Source organism: Danio aesculapii, chromosome 20 (assembly GCF_903798145.1).
Source record: "Danio aesculapii chromosome 20, fDanAes4.1, whole genome shotgun sequence".
Lineage (NCBI taxonomy): Eukaryota > Metazoa > Chordata > Actinopteri > Cypriniformes > Danionidae > Danio > Danio aesculapii.
In genome coordinates this window covers 40,396,097-40,411,315 of record NC_079454.1, presented here as the reverse complement: position 1 = coordinate 40,411,315, position 15,219 = coordinate 40,396,097, and the positions used below count along the sequence as shown (strand labels likewise).

The following is a 15,219-nucleotide window of genomic DNA, read 5'->3' as shown; positions in this document are numbered from 1 at the left end:
AGGCTGTAAAGCATTTTATTCGTTAAGGCAAAATAATGCAAAAAGGTGCTCCGGTTTCCCCCAGAAGCCCAAAGACATGCGCTATAGGTGAATTCATTCATTCATTCATTCATTTTCTTTTCGGCTCATCCCTTTATTAATTTGGGGTTGCCACAGCGGAAGGAACTGCCAACTTATCCAGCATATGTTTTACGTAGCGGATAGCCTACCCTTCCAGCTGCAACCCATCACTGGGAAACACCCATACACACTCATTCATATACACTAAGGACAATTTAGCTTACCTATACCACATATGTTTTGGCGTTGTGGGGTGGGGGGGAAGACACCCGGAGGAAACCCACGCAAACACAGGGAGAACAGGGAGAAACTCCATACAGAAATGAACCACCAACCTTCTTGCTGTGAGGCGATTGTGCTACCCACCGTGCTGCCTGTATAGGTGAATTGAATAAACTAATTTGTCTGTAGCGTATGTGTGTGATTGAGTGGATAAAAGCGTCTGCTAAATGACTAAATGTAAATGTAAATGAAAGTTTGGAACTTCGTGGCTGTTCGTTCCACTAGTTTGTAAAAAGATCCGACTCACCTGAACAATTCATTTACGAATCGCGAATCACCAATTCACTGCAGCGCTGCGTTGTGGTCGGAATGGATGGTACACATGACATGTGCCTCTTGATACAGATTATTTACCTCTAATGTGTTCAGTGTTTTGTTAAAAATATATTTAAAGTGAGACCTTTTAAAGCTTGTGTCTTTTGACAGAATGGTGTTTTACTTTACAAGCGCCGGTGAGTAGTGGACTGACTTCATGTTTTGCTCAGGCAATGCAGTGTTTAAGCTGTCAACAAAGACAGCGTGAAAACGAGATATATTAGTAATGTAACTTATTAAAGTAACTGCAGTAATATATAACATTTTATTAAAGATTATAAACAGTTACATAAAGTAGATTTAGATGTTAAATAATGTTGTGTTCAGTTTGTGATCAGCAATATAAAGAGTAAACATTGCTTTTCTTATCTTTTACAGTTGTCTCACCGCCCCATACTATCTACATGGGCAAAGATAAATATGAAAGTAAGTGCTTATTTTATCATACATATTACTTTAAAAGCACACTCTGTTCCTGTCAGGCCACTGACAAATATATTGTTTTCCCATAGACGAAGATCTCATCAAATATGGATGGCCTGAAGACATCTGGTGAGAAGAAATGTTATTTTATTTGTATTATTAAAATGATACAAATGTTTATTCTGTAATGTTATTCTTTATTATTATTAATATTATATTATTTGTATTTGTCTCTTTCTTAAGTGTCAGTAATAAATGTTTCTTTCTGTGAATTCCAGGTTTCATGTGGACAAGCTCTCATCTGCTCATGTATATCTAAGAATGCCTAAGGTACTTTAAGAAGTGAAACCATACAGTTGTATTGAATTATACTATATTGTATGTGTTTACAATTATTATCACCATTGATTAAAGGGTACAACGATAGATGATATACCAAAGGAAGTCCTGATCGACTGTGTCCAGCTGGTCAAAAACAACAGCATTCAAGGTAACTTACCAGCATTTTAACCTTGTTTGTAAACTAAACAGCTTTTTACACTTCTCATGCATTATTTTGTTTCATGTTTAACACTGCATATCATTTATCCAGGAATTAACAATTAATTCTAGATCCTCAGTTTTTTTCAGTATTAATATTTATATTTAATTTGAATTCCTAATACTTTTTTTTCAACGAGACTCTTCATTTAGGTAATTAATAAATGGACTGGTTGAGAAAAAAATATATTTTTTCTGTTGTATTGAAATATATTTACAGTTATTTAAAGTTTTTGTTTGGCACTATTTTTATGCATTAGGCATAACAAATGATGATTGTGTTCTGTTATTATATATACTGAATAAAAATACATCATATCCATATAAAGTAAATGTTATTTTATATTATTTACTTTTAAAATATGTGCATTATTAATGTACTCTGAGGGTTTACACATTACATTCCTAAACATGAAGTTATTGTTCTTATTGGCATGTTTGCAGTGTTAATGTCATTGGATGAACAAAGTGAGCAAACATTATATATAAAGGCTCTAGCATTGCAAATCATATCGGAAAAACTGTCATTGGGATATTCTGTCATACATTGCAATATGAAATCAATTTCTAAAGGTGCCATTGACTTGAAAATCTCACCAGATATTGATAGCAACCAAAGAAATCCACATATGCAAAGAAAACAAATCTAATTCGTTTCCAAATTAAGTTATGCATAATAAAATGAAATGACGCAGGGAAAAAGTATTGAACACATGAAGAAAGGGAGGTGAAGAAAGGTAGTAAAAGCACAGACAGCAGCTGAAATCGTATTTATATATAATAAATATTATTTTATTTACTGTTAAAATGTGTGCATTATTAATACACTATGAGGTTTCAGACATTACATTCCTAAACATAAGGTTATTGTTCTTTTTTGCATATTTGTGGTGTCAATGTCATTGATTGGATGAACACAGTAGGCAAATGTTTTATATAAAGGCTCTAGCATTGCAATTCTTCATATTATATTATGTCAGCATCATATTGAAAATACCGACATTGTGATATTTAGTTTTTCTGTGATTATATATTGCAATATGGAAACAGTTTCACTAGATGACTTGAGCAGCTTGTTTGGATGGGAGTGATTTTTGTATGGGAGTGCATCTGCATAAAATCCAATAAACAAATGAATAGCATGGATAAATAATACAGCAGCTCAAAGATACAAATGAAATGGTCAGTGTGTATTCTGTGTTAAAAGCAGGGTTATAGCAGTGAGAGAATCTGTATTGTTATTGAAGGGGTTTCCTAACTTTGTTTTGTCATTTATAGGCTGCAAAATGAACAATATTAATATTGTCTACACACCATGGAGCAATCTGAAGAAAACAGCAGACATGGATGTCGGCCAGATAGGCTTTCATCGGCAGAAAGAAGTATGATTATGCTTTGATAATACATTGCACTGTGATTTTGTTCACACCGCAGCCAGTTTAGATCCAGATTGTAAAGTAATGTGTCAGAAAGGGAAAATAAATATTGAACACATGATCATTTTTCTCAGAAAACATATGTCTAAAGGTGCAGTTGACTCAATTTTCACTAGATGTTAATAGCAGCCAAATGAATCCATATATGCTAAAAATACTAATATAATTAGTTTCCAAATTAAGTTATGCGTAATAAAATGAAATGACGCTGAAAAAAGTATTGAACACATGAAGAAAGGGAGGTGAAGAAAGGCAGTGAAAGCCCAGACAGCAGCTGAAAACTCTCAACCCTCTGCCCTTCATCAGTGTAAATGAATATTAGCTGCTTCAGCCCAACATCTACATCATCAGGATGATGAAGATGAAACCACGGTGGACATTCCAACAAGACGATCCAAAACACAGCCAAGGAAACTCTCAATTGCTTTCAGAGAAAGAAAATCAAGCTGTAGAATAGCCCAGCCAATCACCTGGCTCGATTCAACTACAATAGAAAATACAAAATAAAGATCAGATTTGATGGACGAGACCCACAGAACCATCAAGATGTTTACACTCTGTTGAAGTCTGTGAAAAAAACTCTTCATGTGTCTTCATTCTCCAATGAGAGGCGTCTTTAAGCTGCCATCACCAAAAAAAAAGCCTTTAATACAAGTATTAAATACATTTCAATAGTTTCTTCTTGTGTCATTTAACTGTTCATTTCACAGTGAGACACAGTGAGCTCATTTTTCAGATTTTTTTGTTTTGTTTTATTTTCATGTTTGTACTGTTTGAGTTTTTACCAAAATCTGGTTCAATTCCATGTCAACAGCTCCTTTAGAAATATTATACCCTGGAAAAAACATGACGTGTTCAATACTTTCCCCACTCTATGCAACAAAAATCCTGTTTACTGAATGTCTAAACCAAGTTTGGGATTTTGATGTTCTCCTGCATCATTGTTGTACTTTGAAATGATCAACAGGTGAAAATTGTAGCAGTTGAAAAGAAAATCAACGAAATCGTCAACAGACTAGAGAAAACAAAAGAGGAACGGTATCCAGATCTTGCTGCTGAGAAAGAGTCCCGGGACAGAGAGGAAAGAAATGAGAAGAAGGCTCAAATACAAGAGCAGAAGAAGAAGGAGAAGGAGGAAGTGAAGAAGAAAAAAGAGATGGAAGATTTAAAGTGAGGCACAAAATGATTACACACATATATAATAATGAACGTTTATATAAAAAAGATAAAAATGAAGATTCTGTCAACATATCACTTGTTCTGAACCATTTGGAGTTTCATTCCTCTGTTGAACACAAGAAGAAAAAGTTTTGAGGAAAACAGAAAAACCTGTAATCACTGACTTCCATCGTATTTGTTTTCCTACTATGGAAGTAAATGGTTACAGGTTTTCAGCTTTTCTTCAAAATATCTTCTTTTGTGTTCAACAGAGGAAAGAAACTCATAAAGGTTTAAAACCTTATGAGGGAGAATAAAAGAAATGCTTTTTATTTTATTCTTTTTATTTTGTAATGATTTTAATTGTGAAATACACACTGCTTTTAAAAGGTTAAGATCTCTAATCAAATATTTTCTAAATGTATTTATTTATTTCAAAAAGAAATTAGAAAATGCACAACATTAGTGAAATAGTTTTAGTTTGCAATTTCTAATTCTATTCAATAATATTTATAATAAATTTTATCATTTGCATAACATTTTGAGAGCATTTATGCTTTACTTAAGGATATTTCACAAAAAAAAAAGAAAATGTACTCACTATTTACTCTCCATCAGTTGGTTTCAAACTTGCTTGAGTTTCTTTCTTCTGTTGAACACAAAAGAAGATATTTTGAACAATGCTAGAAACCAAAAACTTCCACAGTAGGTCCACAGTCAGTAAATCAATGGTTACAACATTCTTCAAAGTATCTTCTTTTGTTTTCAACAGAGGAAAGAACCCCTTAAAGGTTTAAAACCTTATGAGGAATAATAAATGGTGAGGTAATTTTCATTTTTGTGTGAACTATCCCTTCAATTAAAGAAAACACTGCCATTCTAAATGTTTAGTCAACTAGTGAAATGCTTTTTATTTTATTAGGATTTTCATTTTGAAATACACACTGCCTTTAAAAGGTTGAGATCTCTAATTAAAAAAAAAAAAAAGAAAACACACACCACTAGTGAAATACTTTAAATATTAATAAATAGTTTAAATACTTTAAATATTAATTTCTAAATCAATTCAATAATCTTTATAATAAATTATGTCATTTGCATGACAATTTGAGAGCATTAATGCTTTAGTTAAAGGCGTATTTCACCCAAAAAATGAACATTTACTAACTATTTACTCTCCATTAAGTGGTTACAAACCTGTTTGACTTCCTTCTGTTGAACACAAAAGAAGATATTTTGAACAATGTTAGAAACCATTAACTTCCATAGTAGGATAAGTCAATGGCTACATTCCAATTCCATTTCCAACATTCTTCAAAATACCTTCTTTTGTGTTCAACAGAAGGAACTCAAACAGGTTTTGAACAAGTGAAGGTTGAGTAAACAATGACAGAAATCTCAGTTTTGGGTGAACTATCCCTTTAAAATTGCACTTTAGTTTTCTAAGTGTGTGTATTTGTATTATATCAGGGTGTCTGCAGGGTCTTAAAAAGTCGTATACCGTCTTAAGTTTAAAAATATATAGTTTTAGGCTTTAAAAAGTCTTAAATTCCTTGAAATATGGTGTAGTAGGTCTTGAAAATTTTTTAACATGTCATAATATTCCAAAAATATATATATTTTTAAAGCTATCCTATTGATACAAATAACAATCCATCAAATAAAATGTGACACATTGTTGACATCATTTAAAACATGTGGCCAAGAATAAACTAAATGAGAATAAGAATTAGAGTAAAAATCTTTTCCACTAGCCTTTAGAAAAAAAATTCTTAGGGTTTTGCCCTTTATAAGTCTGCAAGTGAATTCTTCATGGTCCTAAAAACATCTTAAAAAGTCTTAAACTTGACTTGGTGAAACCCACAGAAACGCTGTATATAGTCTCAGCCTTTTGTGCTCCTCTAAAAAGCTCTTTTGAAACCTGCTATCACAAGCACAAACGCATAACACTCATTAAGTGTACTCAACACATAACATCTACTTTCCTACAGGAATTATACATCGCTCATGAAGAGTGACAACATGACCACAAATGAGGTAATTCATCATTACTGCTAAATTTTCTGTAGTGCATTCATAACACACACATTCTGTTATAACATGATCATTTTCTCTGCAGGATGGCTATGATTCTGATGACTTCATGTAAAGTTAAAGGAACGAATTGAGCTGCAATAAAAAACCAGCATCTTTTCCCACAGCAACTCCAAAGGACATCATGGGCATCATAAATGAGCGATTAATCAGAAACCGTGTTTGTGCCAAGAAAGCACAACACCAGGACAGTTCAAGAGCAGCTGACTTGTTATTCCTTTAAAAATGCACATGCAATATGTAAAGTATGTACAAATAATACTCTAAAAATAACTAGATCAAGTAGATTGCTCTTCTGCATCAAGTTTTGGAGATCTTTGCTGATTCAGTATGTGAAAGAGAGTTTTGTTGTGAATTATAGATGTTCACTTTGGAGATGTGTTCATGGATATTTATGCAAAGACTTATCTGCGGGACTTGTGCTTATTAAACAATACCGCTCTGTCTGGATTGATAGCATTTATTGTCAAGCCTTTATCTCCATATCTTTATCTCTTTTTTTTGATGTCCAAAAATGAATAAACTTTCGACTTTCTCAGTTCATTTCTGTTATGGGATTTTTAAATCATATTAATATTTCTCTCTGGGATATTCATGAATATGCATGGCCACTGGATGAGGGAATTATTACATTATTATGTGGGACATTCTACATTTTCACTTATAAAAAACGTGACAGGGCCTGACTTAAGCTTGTCCTTAAAAAAAAAGCAAACAAAAACAAGCATAAAATCATACAATTCAATGACAGAACGCATTCTTGATTACTGTCAGCTTCTTTATCAAATGATGTCACTTCCGAGTCATAGCCTTAAAGGTGTAGTGCACGCATTTTATTTTACATTTAATGCAAATGTGACAGGACTGACAGAAACATGGGGACACTTGTAAATTTATTAGTATTATTTATTTGTAGAATTTATTTATAATTTAAATAAAACAATCTTTAGAAATAGCAAGTTTAAGTTATCATTCACATCAAATGATTAAAAACATGTTTTAATCATTTGATGTGAATAAAAACAACTTAAACTTGCTATTTCTAAAGACCCCCCCCTACCCCCCGCCCCCGAAATAACAGTTTTTAGCATAAAACTATTAAAGCTCTAGGTTAAATTGGGCTGAAGACAAGGACAATGACAGGGTTTGTAAATTTGTAGTGTTTTTAAGAAAGAAAAAAAATCTGAGAACCAAACGAATGACTCAAATACAGAACAACTCAGAAATCAATCATCAGTCCATTTTAGAAATTATTGGAATGAAATAATTTTATTTACTGTTTTTATGTCAGGGACACATAATCTAAGTTTCTGGTGGAATGTCCCGTGTGTGAATGTTTAAAATATAAAGGAACTGAATGACAATAGCATATATTTTTCAGTAATCAAATATTTTACATTACACTCTTACATCAATCGACTTGTTAAAAAAAGTTCGTCAAAAGGACAGTTCATACAAAGATTTGCTGTTAAATTACTCACCAGAGTCATCAAAGATGTGACTATTTCTACAGAACATTACAAAAACATGTTTAGCTTAAACTAATTAATATCTATGTTTGCGTCATTGAAGTTATATGACGCGAATCTGTCAGTGCGTGCAAATAATATTGTTTATTTACAATATTTTCTGAAAGTGTTGAGAGCTTATTTTCTGTACCAAGTGAGTGGCACTGTGAAAAGGCGAGAATATCCACAAGATGGCAGTATTTTAAAGTATAAATATGTTTTAAATTTGTTCTGATGACGGTAAATTTAATTTACTAAATAATTATTCATTTCTTCTCAAACAATGGTCAGTAAAAAGGTGCAACCAGAAACAAATCGACTCATACAATGAGCTATTTTTTGAGATGTATTATTTTACCATAGTGTAAATATGTACCACGTTCTTTTGCAGCGTGACAATAATATGTTCTAAATACATCTTAAAGCTCATTTTGTTTGAATTATGTCCGTGATCTCCCATATTCTTGCAAGAAAACTCCATTTACTGTGTCACACTTTATAATATTTTAGGGGATAGTTCACCCAAAAGTGTGAATTCTATCATCATTTAGCCTACTCTCCCCCATCCTGTTCCAAACCGGCTCGAGTTGATATATATTTACTTACTTTTCGGCTTAGTTCTTTTATTAATCTGGGGTATATTTGTAAGTAATTTAAGTATTTTTTAAAAATATGTTGAATATGTAAGAATTTTAAATAAATATTACAAAATTATTTGTACTGATTTAAGATATTAAAATCAGTGATTACTCATTAAAAAAACATACACTGTAAAAAATATTTCTGCAAATTTACTGCAAACAATTTATATCGGTTGATTTTAAACAAACAAATATTGTAATGTTCAACTTAATTTGTTTGTTTAAATTCAGCCCAAATAAATTGTTTACAACCACTTTACTTTATTTTACTATTTTGTAAATTCAAGGAATCATCTTTGCATTTTTACTGTCACTGAAAAATATTATTCAGTGTTCCACCCAATCAATTTGTGTTGGGCCAACATGATGGAATTAAGTTAACTTAATAGTTTCTACAAATTTTAGTGGATTAAACATAAAACAATTAAGTTGTCCCCAAAAGACCCTCAAGAATTGTGTTGTTTTAGCTCATTTTAAATAAGTAACTTGAACAAACAGCAAAAACATCATTTTTGAGTGTAGAAAGGATCTATACTTCTATTGAAGGATCAACAGTAAGCAAATAGACTGAAGAGTATTTTGAGAAAAAATACAGAAAACACAGGTCGTCAATGTGCTGACCAGAACTAGTATCTAGTACCAAGCTGGGAGTGTAGAGTAGGGCCTCAATCAGAAAGAACAGGGTCAAGCTGAAGAGTTTGGACATGTACAAAATAAGAGGTTAAAGTGTGGCCAGGTGGGAGAATCCCGCCAAAAAAATGATCAATCTTTTTTGACACATTGCCAGTATCAGAAATATCAATACTTTAGGTGCAATCTACCTACGCCTATTCACCACACACCAGCTGCAGGTGGAGAAACAGATACAGCTAATTCAGTGGATGGGGATGATTAAGAGGCCATAATAGACAATGACCTATGAAGGGAATTTGGCCAGGAAACCAGAGTTGCGCCCTACTCTTCATCATAAAGTGCCGTAGGATATTTAATAATAACAACGACTCAGGACCTCTGTTTAACATCTCATCTGAAAGACGGTGCTCACTGACAATAATGTCCCGAATACTATACTGGGGCATTAGGACCCAGACCGCAAGTTGAGCACATGTTGCTGGCCTCACTAACACCTCTTCCAACAGCATTCCCATGTGGTCTCCCATCCAGGTACTGATGAGGCAACCAGTTTTTGAGCTGCAGGGTGGTATGGCTGTGACATTTGTAAGGATCATGTTGGAGGCAAGAAGCCATGGACTTCCGTAGTATTTCTATTTCCTATTATGGATATTAATGCCTACCAATTTTTAATATTATTCAAAATATCTCCTTTCAAAAGAAAGACATAAATTATTTATTTTATTTTGATCAATACCAATTAACATTAATACAATAATATCTTTGTCATTGGTCTTTTGCGGCTGATGGAGTATTTCCAGCATCTGATCGCGTGGGTTTCCTCCGGGTGCTCCGGTTTCCCCCACAATACTGACAGACCACATCCTCCTAAAGAGCGAGCACTTGTTGCAGTACAAACGGACACAAAGGAAAGGATTTACTCAGCGAAGGCGGCGTCTCCTGACCAAGGCAGAGATGGAAAATCTGACCTTGGACTGCCACCTCAGATGTCCTTCACTGGCGGGATGTTTCTGCTCTGTTTATAGGAAAGATTCAGTCACATTCTTTTCAGACCAGTGGTGCTGCACTATTACAACACAAACCTTTTCAGAGACACGTTTACAAAACGAGTGGCTAATTAAAGCACCTTTGATTTACACACATCATACCATCACATTTAATTGCTATTAATATTTTGAATTGGCTTTCATATCAAATCAGATGACGACGCAGTGGCGCAGTAGGTAGTGCTGTCGCCTCACAATGAGAAGGTTGCTGGTTTGAGCCTCGACTGGGTCAGTTGGCGTTTCTGTGTGGAGTTTGCATGTTCTCCCTGCGTTTGTGTGTATTTCCCCCACAGTCCAAAGACATGTGGTACAGGTGAATTGGGTAGGCTAAATTGTCCGTAGTGTATGAGTGTTTCCCAGAGATGGGTTGCAGCTGGAAGGGCATCCGCTGCTTAAAACATGTGCTGGATAAGTTGGCGCTGTGGTGACCCCGGATTAATAAAGGGACTAAGCTGAAAAGAAAATTAATGAATGAATCAAATCAGATTTTAAGAACTAGAAATGTATTGGTGCATCTGTAATTTCATTCATTTTCTTTTCGGTTTAGTCCCTTTATTATTCAGGGGTCGCCAAAGCGGAACGAACTGCCAACCTATCTAGCACATGTTTTTACACAGCGGATGCCCTTCCAGCTGCAAGCCATCACTGGGAAAAACCCATACACACTCATTCACACACATACATACACTACGGTCAATTTAGCCTACCCAATTCACCTATAGCACGTCTTTGGACTTGTGGGGGAAACCGGAGCACACAGAGGAAACCCTTGCAAACACTGGGAGAACATGCAAACTCCAGATAGAAATGCCAACTGACCAAGCCGAGGGTCGAATCAGCGACCTTCTTGTGCTACCCATTGTGCCACCCGGTGGGTAGTGTCCAGGAGGCAGCTAAAACGATTGCTCGAGCCACCTCAGCTGACTTCTCTTGATGTGGAGGAGTACAGACTCTACTCCGAGCTCCTCTCGGGTGTCAAAGCTCCTCACCCTATCTATAAGAGTGCGCCCTGCCACCCTGTGAAGGAAACTAATTTCGGCCGCTTGTATCTGAGATCTTGTCCTCTCGGTCATGATCCAAAGCTCATGACCATAGGTGAGAGTAGTAATGTAGATTGACCAGTAAATCGAGAGCTTTGCCTTTCGGCTCAGCTCCTTCATTACCACAATGGACCGGTACATCAACCGCATTACTGCTGCCACTGCATCAATCTGCCTCTCAATTTCACGTTCCATCCTTCCCTGTTCCCTCACTCGTGAACAAAACCCCAAGATACTTGAACTCCTCCACCTGGGGTAGGGACTTTCCTCTAACCTGGAGATGCCCTTTTGACCACCAAAATAATGACACAAAGTATTATAATATAAGAAAGGGTTTCTTAACTTCTGAAATCTGAAAGCTTCAATTACAAATTTTGCATCTCTACAATGAATGGAAACTATCTTGATGTCAAAACATCAGTTTGACATCTTACTTTCATGTCAAAAGTCATTTTTGACGCCAATGTTAGTGTCAATCTGATGTAATTTTAACGTTAAGGGTGCCCACTTCATGACTAGCTAAATGAACAAGTGCTCTTCCTCATGAACATCTCAGCGTACAGTTAAAAATCTAGCCTAGAGAGAGATCTGCTGTTTAAAAAGTAGCTCATTCCCAGGTAGCAAAGAATTCTGGCCCAGATTTGGCATAAAGCTGGCACAGCAGGCATTAATTTGGCACTGGCATACAACATGTGGGCCAAACATGGCCTGGGTTTGGCAGAGATGGCACCCTCTTTAAAGCGGCACATAAGATTTGGGCCAGATGTAAAATGTAGAATTTGGCCCAGATGTTAAAAACTGATATGTGGAGTAAAGAAAAAAAATTCGACCAACAGATTGCTTTGAGAATAAGCATGTCCATAGTGTGCCTAAAGAGCAATGCTTCATGGGTTTATCAATTTTTTTGCAATCATGACACATCAACCTATCTGGCCCAGTTCAGGCCCAGTTATGTGTTATTATAACTTGGCTGAGACTTGACCTTGGTCTATGTTTGGCCCTTGTCTGGAACCCAGACGTGACCTGCCATGTACCATAATTCATTGTGGCACGTGGGCCAAGCAAAACCTGATTGTGTGGGTCAGAACTGGGCCAGATAAATTTTGCTATGTGGTTTGGTTCAAAAGAGAACAATAAAAATCTGAGAATCAATGCAAAATAGTTTTCTCAAATGATTTCTAGCCGCTCTAGCACTGTTCATGCTTTCTAAGGTGTTAGATACACCTTCAGGGACTTGCTTATTACACAAAGGACACTTGATATGTCTTATTTAACATTGATGGTATATTGTTACTTATTGCGGGCAAAACATTCCTTATAACACTAAAATGTTTTTTAAACACTATTAAAAATGGTTCCTTTAAGAACTCTTACCTGTAAAGTTCTCTAGGGAACCAAAAGTGCTTCCTCTATGACATCATTGATTATATAATTATGCAGGATTTCTTTTGGACTGTCAGACCATGCTGCATGGCTGAAGTTAGCATCAACAAAGCAGAGAAAATGTCCTGAAATCTTAACAAACCCTGATTTGGTCCAGTCATTAGCTCAGACCTCCGCCGGGTGGACTGGGGGTCTTGCCACACATAAACTGTCTGCTCCATTAACCTCATGTTTAGAAAAAGAAAGTCTCTCAAGACGAGGCTACAAGGCACAAATCAAACCCTGTCAGCTATAGACACACACGCGCACAAAAACAAACACACACAGTTCGTTTTTTTGCTGTATATGTTTGAGTTTTGTAATCGGGTTCAGAAAATGTTTTAATGCTTTTTCAAATATTTTCCAAGTGCTGTTTAATGGAGATGTTTTCTCAACACATATTAAAACATTTTTATTAATTATTTTATTTTGTCTTTGCGGTGATGACAGTAGATAATATTTTACTAGATATTTTTCAAGGAACTAGTATTCAGCTTAAAGTCAATTCAAAGCCTTATGTTCATTAGAGGCGAAGTTTACTATAAAATAACGGACATTAAATTACAGAAATTTACTGTAAAATAACGGCCGTTAACTTATAGAAATTTACTGTAAATCACAGTAAGTTTCTGTAATTTAACATCTTACTATTTTTACGGTAAATTTTTGTAATTTAACATCTTGGTTTTTTTACAGTAAATTTCTGTAATTTGACATCTTGTTATTTCACGGTAAATTTCTGTAATTTGACATCTTGTTATTTCATGGTAAATTTCAGTAATTTGACATCTTGTTATTTCACGGTAAATTTCAGTAATTTGACATCTTGTTATTTTACAATAAATTTCAGTAATTTGACATCTTGTTATTTCACGGTAAATTTCTGTAATTTGACATCTTGTTATTTCACAGTAAATTTCTGTAATTTGACATCTTGTTATTTCACGGTAAATTTCTGTAATTTGACATCTTGTTATTTCATGGTAAATTTCTGTAATTTGACATCTTGTTATTTTACAATAAATTTCTGTAATTTGACATCTTGTTATTTCACGGTAAATTTCTGTAATTTGACATCTTGTTATTTTACAATAAATTACTGTAATTTAACGTCTTGTGATTTTAAGATAAATTTCTGTCATTTAACGGACATTATTTAGTTTTTTTTTGGTACCCAAGCTTCTGGAAAAAATACATAAAATAACTGAATTGTTTTGCAGTGCAGTACTGGGAAACACCTATACACTCATTCAAACACACACCAATTTTAGTTTATTCAATTCACCATTAGTGCATATCTTTGGACTTGTGGGGGAAACCAGAGAAATCGGAGGAAACCCACATGAACATGGGGAGAACATGCAAACTCCACACAGAAATGTCAACTAGCCAGAACTTAAACCAGCAACCTTCTGGCTGTAAGGCAACAGTGCTACACAAAATAGACTTTTTGCAAGAAGAATAACTGACAGCATTGTTTTTCTAGCATTGTTTTTCAGATAAACATGTTCACTTAGCATGTTTCTAAGTATCTGCTAACATATCATGGTATTTTTATGCTTTAGAAGAGTCAAAAACACCATCCATGGAAGTTGGCGTTATTTATAGTGAGGTTTTTTTTTTTTAAGATTATATAAATGTTTTTCACGCTATGTAAAAGCATTGGCAGGGACCACACACACACTGAGCGAGTGGGATAAAGAGGCAGGAACGCAGTGTGAAGTGTGGACCCGACCACCACACAAAATGAAAAGGGATGTGTCTCTGCGGTCTGCCGAAGCGCTCAGGCCAGCTGGAGCCTTCAACAAAAGCAAACAAGGCCATAAAGTGGGTGCAGAGAAGAACAGGCCTGGAGATGAGCCACTGTGATGTGAGGAAATGTGCGCGACACATGGGGCCGATTGAACGGTTCCTGCACTGTCAGGAGTGAGAACAAACCCCAAACAATTAGATAAAGCTGTGCAAAACAACAGAAAACGGTCAAAGGGTCATGGCTATGAGGTGTTAACTACATTTGAAAACAAGGTAACGTCACTGGATCAGTAAGTACAGGTCTTCTTATCATTGTATTAAGTGCAATGCTGCTTTCAAATTCTTTAATGCAAAATATAATGATTTTCAGATAAAACTTGGAGGTGGTCTGACAGTAAAGACATTGTTAAGCACCAAGAAAATATATACTGTATTATTTTTAATAAATTATGTTCTTTAGAGGTTAATGTTAACCAAAGAATACTAAGTTGCCACAAAAATATTAAGAAACAACATTTATGTTTAACATAAGGTCCCACTTTATATTAAGTGGCCTTAACTATGTATTTACACTTAAATTAATCTTCTACTTATGTGTATATACATGTTTTACATTGTACTTATCATTGAATAAATACCTGCACCATTGAATAAAAAAATTAAAATTAAATCTTTAATTACATCGTTTACCATCTCTTACACTTTAGCCCATTCTTAAATCTACCCATACCATCAACCCTATAACCGTATCCCACCTCAAGAGCACCACAAGTGTTCTGCAATACTAACACAATCCCACGGCAATACATTATAAACATGTACTGTATTCATTTTTTGCTGCAAGTACATGTTAGTTAAGGCATTTTAAC

At 34.9% G+C, this 15,219-nt stretch overlaps 1 protein-coding gene across 1 annotated transcript; it reads left to right on the top strand.

Annotated features, from left to right (window-relative positions):
• Positions 1-621: 621 nt before the first annotated feature.
• On the top strand, positions 622-6,851 carry ccdc25 (coiled-coil domain containing 25). Its single transcript, XM_056481252.1, has 9 exons — positions 622-794; positions 1,036-1,083; positions 1,170-1,209; positions 1,359-1,410; positions 1,495-1,570; positions 2,899-3,002; positions 4,024-4,226; positions 6,206-6,251; positions 6,334-6,851. Exons 1-9 carry the CDS (start codon positions 770-772, stop codon positions 6,361-6,363), a joined length of 624 nt encoding a protein of 207 aa, XP_056337227.1. The 5' UTR covers positions 622-769; the 3' UTR covers positions 6,364-6,851.
• Positions 6,852-15,219: the final 8,368 nt, after the last annotated feature.